General features: G+C 36.5%; 1 protein-coding gene across 5 annotated transcripts in view; it reads left to right on the top strand.

Annotated features, from left to right (window-relative positions):
• The window catches only part of PDE5A (phosphodiesterase 5A), a 142,677-nt gene that overhangs the window by 84,400 nt on the left and 46,204 nt on the right, over positions 1-12,073 (top strand). For all 5 annotated transcript variants that reach the window (XM_074905155.1, XM_074905153.1, XM_074905154.1 and 2 more), the window contains exons 2-3: positions 2,592-3,174; positions 4,711-4,800. In XM_074905155.1, the coding sequence (XP_074761256.1) occupies positions 2,596-3,174; positions 4,711-4,800 (669 nt within the window). In that variant the 5' untranslated portion in view covers positions 2,592-2,595. The remainder of the gene's footprint in view (positions 1-2,591; positions 3,175-4,710; positions 4,801-12,073) is intronic.

The following is a 12,073-nucleotide window of genomic DNA, read 5'->3' on the forward strand; positions in this document are numbered from 1 at the left end:
TGTGTTTGCTTGCAATTTTTTGCATTTTAAGATTTTATTTTTCTTAAGGATACTTTTGGTCATTTTCATCACAAATTTTTATTCTGTGTTGTCATTCAGTTTAATAAATTAAAATTCCAAATGTCATTAAGTGCTAGCTTCTTATTTTGACTCTCATTGAAACAGCTTTTGCAAATGTGATATGCTAATTATATTATGCATTTCACTTATACATGGTCACAGATCCCACGTTTAATATTTATCCTGGTTAAGTACTATAATCTTATTAAAGTCAAAGTTCTGATATGTTAGTTGTTCTTTATGCTTCTTCACTTCAAGAAACATTTGGGCTGAGGTAACTCCACAAAAAAAAATACATACTGCTGCTATAATAAATAAGGATCATTGGTGGTTTTTATTAATATACTTAAAAAGCAGAGGTTACTTCCTTTAAAAATAAGTAGCTAACAATGAATCAAAACTCTTTCAGAATAACAATGGAATTTCATTGTGTTCTCTGGCACCATGTTTCCAGTAACTGGACTGGCTTTAGATTGCTGGGAAATTTATAATAGATGGTGATTGAGCTATATTATTGCTACAGCAAGCACTGTTCCAGGAGCTTCATGGAAAATGTAAAAACATGGAATGAAATCCTACCTCTGTGGAACTCAGAGGCAAAACTCCCACCACTTTAATTTTATGTCCCAACTTTTCACTCAGTGGTTCTAAATCTCTGATTGTCAGAAGATTCACAAGTGTCCTACGTGACCACACTGACCATTCAGCCTTGAAGATCACTGGGGCTATAAATGATATTAACCATGTATGCAAGGTTTTGCATGATCAGGACCACAGTACACAGACAGAAGCCCAAATAAAGAATAGTCTATCATCCATTTATTTGGAGTTGCACTGGTGTGAATAAGAGAAGGATTTGATTTTCTAGTGCTACACTGAGTGAGGTTTACCCCAGTCAGACATAGTTTTTTTGAGGGGAAAAAAATTACCAGGTAGCTCACACAGAAGCGGAATGGGTACAGTAACAAAATGACTGGGGTTTTTTTCCCAGGTGCTCCCTTTACAGTCACATTATTTCCTAAATCAATTCATTTTTTCATTAGCATGTTTGCCTGCAGTTGAGGTCTCCAAATGATATGTGATTGCAAAATTTGAAAAATTCTTTCAAACCCTCCTAATAGAAGACAAGTAAGTTTTCTGTTGTGGACTGCTTGCTAATAAGAATAATATTGGTGGACTTCAAATTTTAATCGATTATTTTCCTTTGAATTAATAGTTAATTTCATTTGCAATATTGCATTCTACAACACAGATGAATCAGTTCTGTAAGGAAAAAAATACTATGTACAGTGCTTTTCATATTTAACATATACTGATGCATGTAACTGATCAGCAGCTGACTAACCTGACTAATTTCCATGGTTTCATTCAGTTTCACTCTCGAAATTCCTGTGGTCTGCTGAGCAAATAAAAAATATCCCAAATTTAAAACATGACCACCATGAAAGGTTTCCAAAAGATCAGACTTTTTAATAGGATTTTTGCTGTTCATATGCCCATACATTATGTAATTCAAAAAAACCCATTTCTTCTGAGTGTAGATCATGTGCTGTGAAGAATCCTCAACACTGAGTAAACGACATAAAAAGCACTGTATTTAGAAAAAAAAGCCCAAACAAACCAACAGATTTTGGACAAGGAAATATTGTAGCGATTGGAAAAAGTATACTCATGTTACTGATGATATGTGTGCTTTTGGATAATTCAAGATATGCTGTATTAAATGAGGACATTATTAGGGTTGGCATTCAAGTGCTAAAGTAATTTGAAAAACACAGATCCGAGATGTGTGACATTTTTTAATTAATGGTACACTCTCCAAAAATAGAATTTTGGGGGTATTCAGTATTTTGGGTTGAGTTAGTGAGTTTCATCTGCAAACAAAGGAAATAGGAGAGACACGTGAAAACTGTCTTTTCATTATTTTGAAGGGGGTTGAATTAGAAATATCCGTGTTTCTTTATGACAGTTTTTAAGCAAAACTTTGGTGCTTTGAGTCAAAACAGCATTTTTCATTAACTCTTAAGAGAGCAGTGGAAGTTAACTTAAAAATAGTGTGTGGGCAACATAAAAACAGGAGGGGCTGCAGGTGATTTGACAGAGAGAATTAAAGTTCAAAATTATCTTTTAAAAAGTTATAAATAGTCTAGAAAAACAGAATTAAAAGAGAAAGTTTTGTCTTCATGTGAATATATATACATCTTATACAGCAATCCAAATCTTGGGAATGGAAAGGACCGGAACTTGGTGTAAACTTCTGATCTTCTATATTCTGAAAGCCACAGCATAAGCAGCCTTCCTCTGCCCTATTCAGGTATTTCCTTTAGGCAGAAATAGCTTCCTTTTTACGGGGCATATAAGTGCTGTGTAGAACTGAATAATGTTGATACAGAGGAGCACTAAAGGTGTACTCGTGTCCACTGTATGAAAAGGTTTAAAGTTATCCTCTTTGTTGTGTCCTCTTCAATTACATATTAGTTCCTGAGGACTTTTAACTTACATCAGTCACTGTGTTTTTATTTGTTTTACAGAGAAATGGTTAATGCATGGTTTGCTGAGAGAGTTCATACCATCCCAGTTTGCAAGGAGGGAACCAAGTCCCAGAGTGAATCCTGTGCTTGTCACCAGCCTGCCTGTCCTGAGACCACCAGCTCTGGGACGCCAGCAAGGAAAATCTCTGCTTCTGAATTTGACAGACCCTTAAGGCCTATTTTTGTCAAGGACTCAGTAGGAGCAGTAAGCTTCCTCTCCGGCTCTGAAAAGAAGGAACAGATGCCTCTGCAATCTCCAAGGATTGAGACCAGTGCAGGGGACCAATGCTCAAGACTATTAGAACTTGTGAAAGATATTTCTAGTCACTTAGATGTCACAGCGCTTTGTCATAAAATTTTCCTACATATCCATGAGCTTATAGCAGCAGATCGCTATTCCCTGTTTTTGGTCTGTGAGGATAGCTCTAATGAGAAGTTTCTTGTAAGCAGGCTGTTTGATGTGGCTGAAGGCTCCACCCTGGAAGAAGCTTCCAACAACTGCATTCGCCTGGAGTGGAACAAGGGCATTGTGGGTCATGTAGCAGCTATAGGCCAGCCTCTGAACATCAAGAATGCGTATGAGGTAAACCAAGAAAATTTATCTTGAACAATTCTTGGAAAAAGAAAAAGGCATATTGTCAGCAGTTGTAATATTCCCATTTCAGTATATGTATTTGGAGCCATATTGACTTAAATGAGTCAAGATGCAAACCCGACACCATGTTTTTTGTTATGATACATGTATTATAGATACATGCATATACAGAAATATGTAGCTATGACTAGAGGAATGCTAACATCAAAATAAATTATGTAAGTTTGAAATTAACAGTCAGGCACCAGCCCCATTTTAACCAGCTATCGGCATGCCAGTATTTGCATTTCTAGGTTTGGACACTTAAATGTTTAAATTTCTGCTTGTATAAGGACATAAGGTACTTCTGCACCAAAATGCATGAAATTGTGATGTAATTGTCTTCAAAACTGGAGTCCTGGTATTAAAAACACTTTGAAAAATTTTATCATACCTGAGTCACAAAGGGTAGGAGCTGAAGGAACAAGAACGGGATGAGGGTTTCAACCGTACGGAAGTCTCCCAAATGAAATGCTACTCTGATTTGAGTTATTTTGATACAAGGCCAGATGAAAAAAAGAAGAAAATCCAGCACTGGGAGAGGATATCTCCTGCATCTCAATTTAACATCTCTTCATTCCAGGCTTGTTGGATATGCTGATTTTGTGCATTGTATTTAGGGATGATGGAAATTTTAATGAATTATTTAATTGATTAATTAACTAACAAAGTTACACAATAGATTTAAAAATTACTGCTTCTGATTGATAATCTCTCAATTAATCTGAGCATGCTTGCAGGATTAGGTAACATTACCATGTAGATTTTTTCAGAAGCAAAAGAGAGCAGTATTATTTCATATGGTTTTGTTTTCAACAAACACTTGTTTGCTGCCTCAGAATATGTCTAAATGTTGGCTAGTACATGTTTCCAGCAGAACATCACCTGTCCTTATAGTATAAAAGCTCATTCTTGAATTGGGTCTGTCATGCTCAGCTTGAAATCAATTACCAGAGAAAGAACAGCAACCTTTAAAAACAGTCTGAATTACTTTAGTATGTGTTGTTATAAAACTGATTTTTAAAATTTTATAACAATATTCAGCTGAAAAATGAAGCAAGAAATCTCTGCTAAAAGCAAGAACACTAAACACATTCTTGAAAACTTGTTCCTCTGTTGGCCATATGTCTTTCGGTATGTTTTTGTAATTTCTTCTTGACAAAAGCTAGAAATGGTTAGTCCATGTATGCATTTATTATAATGATGGTCTAGGCTCAAGAAAGGCTTCTCCTAGGGTCTGGAGTTTTTTGTTCTTTCTAGCAGTTGTATTTATCCACAGACACTCATGTTTTACATAAATGCTTTTTTGTTGTTAACACACTGATAGTAATAACTTTATATATTTATTAACTAGTAATGGAACCTTTGTTATCCTGGGTAATGGTTAAGTCAAATATTGTCCTTTTTTTAACCTTTGAAACAGGAAAGAAAAGGAACTGGTTTTTAGGCAAGTAGTCAATTAACTGTATTTTTTTCTTGTATCAGGATCCAAGATTCAATGCAGAAGTTGACCAGATCACAGGGTATAAGACTCAGAGTATTCTCTGTATGCCAATAAAGAATCATAGGGAAGAGGTAAGTTGCAGTATTGCAATCACTTCATGTAATACTGTTTCTAGCTGTGCTAATGCTTTAAATTTTTATTAGCTGGAAGTCATTATCTTGCAGTATAAAACCATCTCTTTTTAAAAAAAGACTGCTTATGTTTGCTTGGACTTTAATTTTATCTTATCTAGTCCAGTAATGTAAGCTAAAGGGAATTGTCAAGAAGAGTTTAACCCGAGCTGCAGAAGTAGAATATATGTATTTAACTCCAGAAGTGCTGTTCCCAGTTCCTGTGCCAAGCATCTGTCAGCATTAAAGTTGTCTGCACACATACTGGTCTATCTCAGTGCATGCTCAGATCACAATTAGGAGTTCCTGCACTTCAGCTTAGCTTATATCTACATTATTTTCTTCAGAGGATTCAAATTGGGTTTTATCATTGTCTAAAAGGCTGTTTTTCATATTCTATTAACATGGCTCATAACTAATAAATTAAGAAACATGTTAAGTGCTTAACATCAGGCATTGAAAAACACATGGTGTTGATGTGATTCAGAAAAGTCATCCACAAGTCATGTAACTTAAATCACTCCTAATTTAAACCAATGTGAATCTGCTCATTGAACTCTTGTACACATTACCTGTCCCACACTACTTCTCACAGAAGTTCTCTCTTCCTGTCTGATGCTATTGCAGTAGTGAGAATTCTTATTATGGACTAAGGATGTCTTCTTGCACTGAGTAGCTGAAGAGTGAATTCAGTAAAGTCAATGAAAGCCAATGAATGGGAAAAAAGTGGTCTACTGTTTTACTTAGGGAGTAAGCGAAACAAGTTTGGGGGTTTTTGATCCGGAATGTAGTAGCCTTCAGCCACATCACCAGTTCTTAAAATACTCACAAAGTGTAAGGCGAGTGTGTCAGAGCTTTAAGATGAATATTTTCTCTCCTGTAATTCCTTTATTTTTCAGAGTATTTATAGTTTGTTTCCAGAAAGCTCAAACTCCAAAAAGAAATGCTGCCAGGATTGGTCTGAAGACATTATGCCTTCTTTTTCTTGCTCTTCCATCTTATATTCCTCATATGAAATGTGTCATCTTGACTCTTACTGCACTGAACCTTTTTTTCATCAAATAAATTGATTATACTTGTTTGTTGAATCTTACTCTAGCTGACCCAGATGATCAGCCAGAATCTCCTTTCTTCACCTACTGCTAATTTTGATTTAAAATATTTTTTTTCAGTTCTTTCAAGACAGCCCTTGATCCTCTCTTTCTCCAACTCCCATTAAAAGTCTTCCTCTTTCTAACCCACAGCAGCCACTTCTGGCCCTGGGCCAGCTGATGAGCAAAGCAGATGTGTGAAGAGCTGTCAGGGACCAGTGGCCCATGTCAGGCTGATGCAAGGCTTTAAATTTCACCCAAGCCATTCCATTTTTTTTTTGCTGAATGGAAAAAATGCTATGCTCTTATGTAATTGGGACCAGAAATTAATTACAAAATCTTGCTGGCCAGGGAGTGTGAGCTTCTTACCAGAAACTGGTGGTGGGTGGGGGAAGGAATAAGAGCTGTAATCTGTTGGGCCAATACACCATGACTTACAGGCTGAATAAACCTGCAATTGGCCGTATCTTCAGCTAGCTTTCTACTCTAAAGTGCATCAGCAAATGGAAATGAAGCAGGAATTTGTTTATTTTGAAAACTTCAGCCAACCTGAAGTTTGCAGAGACTGTTACACTTTACTCATATGCTATAATTTACAGGGGCTGAACTATAAGATTTCTTCTAGGAAAGGATGGCATTTTTATTTTTCTCTGATTTTAAAGTCTCTACGAGAAGGTTTTTCTCCCTCTCACAACAACACATAGCTGACATGTTTCTGGACAGATGTTGGAGTCAGTGAATCAGTCCTTAATTTGCCATATGCATTCTGCTGCTTTTTCTGTTTAAAAAAATTTGCCAAACCAACAAAACCAGAATACTGGCTCTTCCCTGTTTAAAAAATAAAAAATAAAATCCCTGAAGCCACTCTAGTAATATTGAGGCTAGTGAACACTGCCTTAGCCCAGGATGTCAGCAACCACAGTCAAAAGACAATTCTGGAAGACATCCAAAAACAACCACTGAGAAAGAGAAGCAACTGGGGTTTTCTGTTTGTTTGTTTAGTATTAGTACTCTTTTTTTAAAACAAAAGAGTCAGTAATCGAGAGGAAGAAAATCTCATGCTGATTATTAAATCCTTTGGGCCTGCTGAAGTATGGAGATTTTTCCAGTAGATGTTTTTCACATTTGCCTATATTTCCATGAGGCATGTGAGAAACCAAAGTCTCACTTAAAAATAACCGCTAGTAAGAAATTCCATAGATGAAAAGAAGAAAACAGTTTGATTCACAGAAGGGGTCATAAAAAGGACCCAGGAACTAGTAACAATGAGAAAAAAAGCACGGTGCTGTAAGAGGACTTCACCTCTGTGAAGATGTGCACAAAGAATGGAATTACATTCACTTAATAGTAACAGAACTTTTCTGAATCCCCTACTCAACCTATTCTTGCTGACAGAGATGTCACAGAAACATTGAATTTCAGATGCAGAAAATTCTGCTGATTATGTCCTTTAAGACCAGATCATAAAAGTTTGTATAGTGCTAGCTTTATGAAGTTTTAATTTTCCCATGAAAAACTACAAATGCAAACTGACCGAGCTTTGCATGTGACTTCAGGGGCTCTGAACAAAGTTCTGATATCTGTAAGCCCCCACTGCACAATCTCTAATAACTAAACAGAAATTCTTTCCATCTCATCATGTGACAAAAGTATTGCCACATTATGCTTTCTGGCATGCAAGGCTGTATCATTTGAAGAAAACTTGAGGAAGAAGGGCCTTGGGTAACCTGAATTGTATTCTACAAAAGGGTTCAAAGTCAAATAATTTAATCATCTATCCTGTATTTAAATTTGTCATAAAGTGAATGTGAAGCCATAGCAAAGATTCCGTTTTGATCCTGAAAGTTTTTATCTTCTGATGATTTTTTCCGTAAGAACAGATAACTGTATAGTTTTCTAGACATGATTATGTACGTATATGTTGCTACTTGGATTATCAACATGTATCAGAGAACACATCAAAACCTTCAAAGAGACTGAATTTTTATCTTCAGTAGTACAAAAGCCACCAATGAAAAGTTAGTATTAGCCAGCTTGTACCACAGCGTTACCATGGTTATTTCTTTTGCAAGAGGAAACTGGTATTGCTGGCCACAGGCTTTTGCTGTAGCTATTAACACTAACTATTTCAGTACTACAGTGCTTATACAGAAATCAGGGTTTTACCACTGCTGGCAGAAGACCTAAGTTTGTGGCAGTTCAGCATCATGTATCTCAAAAAAGCAGTTTTTCATTCCTGATGTGTCCTTAAACCTTTGATTTTTCAGAAGCTTCAAATGGTATTGATTTGCTTTCTAGAGCTCATGTAATAAAGTCAGTAAATGCAGTAGCAGTTTCTTCTGAGCTTGTTTGGTCTTGGATCTAGAGACCCAGAAAAAGGACTACAGAAGTTGTTGCAAACAATTTATCACCTCAAATTTCTACATCTGGTTTTCTAGACATTTGTAAACAGTCATTTTGGAAAAAGTTGACAGAACTGAATAAGGAATGGAAGCCCTTAGCTTAAACCAACTTGTGGAGTTACACAGAACTGATACAAGACTCAGTACAGCTCTTGACTGGTTTGGAATATCTGTAGAATGGATGGTCGCTGATGCACAGAGTTACCACAGCTGCCATAGAACATCTACAGGAATGACATCATTTTCTGTTATTTCTGCATTTTTTTCTTTCAGTCATGAAAAATAGTTTCCATAAAATTCTATTTCAGTTTAATTTCTACTAAAATCTGTAGGATTTTCTCATATGGGAACTTTTAGCTGAGTTAACTGATACCTATCTCCCAGGCTCTGAGTGCAAGATTGAACTTCCTATAATTGGCTAGGGAAATGTTTTATTCTGGCAGTGCTCACTCACATTGTTTAGTTTGTTACTTCGCCCTATTTCCTGTCACTGGGAAGCTCTTCCCAACAAATCAGGGATGCTACCCTATTTACAACAACCTTTGAAAATATCCTGTTGAATTTTATTGTATAAAATGTGACCAGGCTTGTTACAGTTATTCAGCCAAGTTATTTTCTCCCACAGTGAACACTTCAGGTATAATACATCACAGTCACTGCAGTATAGTGTAGATCTAGCCAAGCTAACTTTAAACAAACTAACTCAACTTCCAGTAGTAGTCTTGCTGCAGGATTATGGAGACGAGTAATTTGCTTCTTGGGTGGATTTTCATTTGGTGCTGAGACGTGTTACAGTAGCTAGACTGCTAGACATGCAGGCTACTGCTGGCGTGAATGATAGAAGAGGATGTGAAAGTTTTGTTGATTAAAAATGAAAGTCTGTAAATACAGTTCTGTCCCTGCAGGATAATTTTATAAGCCTGAATCAAACCTCTATGAGACCAGGAGAGCAAAGGAAGATTAAAACCACTCAGTCTATCTTGTCAAGTGGATATGTTGCCATCTTTAAAATGAGATAGAAGTTGAGTTTCCCTCTTCCTGTTACCATTCTTTGGCTTAATGTCATTTTTCTTCAGGAGCCAGAAATGTAAATAAAATATATCTTCTTAGGAAGCAAAATTATATTAATTATATTTTTAAGGCAGCTGAAGTAAGAACCAACTAAAAAAAGGCACTAGCTGCCTGGAGAGCTGGAACAGCTTTCACAGTTAGGCCTGTAATCTTAATGCACAAAAAATTGCGGCATGAAACAATCCAGATAAAACTCAGAGCACAGTCATCAGCACTAATGTCATCAGTCATCATCTACTGGAAAATACTCTAGGTAGCCTGCTACTTTTAGAGGCAGGAGTCATCTATTAGAAGAAAATAGCAGAAATAAAGCTCTCTGATAATTAGAAGAAATGTCTCCTTGTAATATGGATCAGGCTTTATTAAATAGGGTAACTGGTACAGAGCAAGAAGAAAGGTTACAGAACAAGTAGCAGCACTGCAAGATAACCTGTGCTGCCAGCAAGAATACAATTAGGAAAGCTGTGTTCAGATGTGGTAAGACAGGTGTGGATATTGACTCAGTAATTGTTGGAGGGTTTCCCCCCCCCCCCCTTTTTGGGACTGAAAGTAAGAGAACAATTCCATCATCAAAATTGCTTTTTGTCTTCATCATGTATGTCTATCTTATGTGGTCTAAATGGAAAATAACAAAGTAGTTGGCTTCTGATGCAAGGGGAATTTTCCAAATTACTTTAAAGAAAGCTGAACCACTAAGGTTCTTTACATACAGCTTGTTCCTTTCTGCCCACCCGTTCTGTGCTTTCAATACAGGAAACCTGGAAGAAGGCTCTTCTTAGGAACTAGATGACTACTATAGATAGACCTTGTTCTATAATCCCTCTTACCTAGTCAGACTGGAGGTAAAGCTTATGAAAAAGAGTGTGTAGCACTCAACAGCTCACGAAGTACTGTAGGGATTAGGCCATAAACTCACAGGTATCAGAGTATAGCCAGATACTAATTACTTCAGTCTTTCCCCTCCTTTACTCTTGGTTTTCTTGGGTCCAGAGTACTACCTTAAGCTTTTCTAGTGGTCATCCCCTTTCACAGCTGTTTTTAACCTCTTTCTTTCCTACTAGTTTTATCTTGGGTGACCAAGAAATATACAGGATAATTCTTTAGGCATAGTAGGAGTATGACAAGAAATCAAAACATACATCCTTGCTTTATTGCTACAGGACTCAATCTTCAAAAAAGTTCATTTGGTGCCTGCCTGTTAAGAGAATTAAAGACCTGTAAAATATTGTGCCTAAGTAACTTTAAAAATGCCTTTTTGCTAGACTGGAATAGTGCTTGCACGAGGAAGTGTTTGACTCTAATTTTTTTATTATATTCTCCAAGCTTTACAGAGAATTAGCTTTATCTCAGATATGTCTTATTTGTTGCCACAAAGATTTCATACTTTTAATGTACCTGTTATCTAAGTTTTCTGTATAGCTGAGCTCAGAGCAGACAGCTTTGATTCAGTTTTGCTGCTGGTGCGAACATAACTCCCAGCTGGAGCTCACAGATCAGGCCTATTGTTATTTCAGATTTGTTTATAGTAAGTTTTAAAAATGAGGATTTGGGTTTCATACTGTATTTATGAATGTATGCCTGCATTGTGGAGGGTATTTAGCATTCTCTACAATGCAGGCATACGTTCTCCATGGCCTAAAATGCTACCACAGGCTTTACTTCTGTCCTAATTACATAATTACTTTAGTAACAGGGACAGATCCTCTTGAGTTTCCTACACCTTTTCCTAATTACCTGGTTGCAGGCAAGACTCCAATGGCTAAATAATATCCATCTGAGGTTTTTCTCATTACTGTCTCTACACCACATTCTACAGGATTTAGTGAAGTTCACTGAAATTTGTACTGATATAAATGAGGCCAGAATTTGGACCAGTTTAATTTTTAAAACTGTTTCTTTTGTGTGAAAAACATGGCACATGCTACAAAGTTGTCTTTAAAAGCTTAGAATGCCACTGAAAGAACAACAACAAAAAAAGTTTGCATCTGCACAGAATTTTATCATCATCAAGATGACCATTAATTTTGAGCAGATTTATTCTCCTCATTACTCTCTCCCTCTTCAGTTAAAACCTTTTATTGAAAGACCATAACAAAGATCTAAAAATGATCATGTCTCTTGGAACACATGTCTTTGTTAATGTATCAGAAACCTGCAGTACTAACAAAGGGAGTGTAAGTAGTCTTTTTGCTGTAATAATATGGTCCTTTTACTATTTTCTTACAGCATTTTTAAGCACCACAGACTTCCCTTTCATGGAGGGGATGTGTTTACACAAGATGAAAGTACTCACCTTTTGGATGCCTTAAAAAGCCTCTGACCTCATGGAAGTTGTCTTAGCTCATGCTGGATCAAAACTGAAAAAAAATAAATTTAATAAATACCCACAGAAGACAGTGGTATGAGAAAAGGCCTAACCACTAATCTCTGCACATGTAGGTTAACATAAAAGCATAGTGATTGGTTAAAGGATTTACTTACTATTCAAAGTCTGCTGTAGAAGTATATAAGGCTAGTTAAACATTGTTATTACAGTAAGAAAGTTCACTGGATAAGAGATGTCCCTCACTGAAGCAAAAGACAGGTGGGAAATACTGTGTTGTATGGATGGAGCTGACAGTTAAGCTTTATTTCAGACAGACATTTTTGAGCCCACAGCTGGCAGGGTTT

This window comes from Athene noctua, chromosome 4 (genome assembly GCF_965140245.1).
Source record: "Athene noctua chromosome 4, bAthNoc1.hap1.1, whole genome shotgun sequence".
NCBI classification, from domain to species: domain Eukaryota; kingdom Metazoa; phylum Chordata; class Aves; order Strigiformes; family Strigidae; genus Athene; species Athene noctua.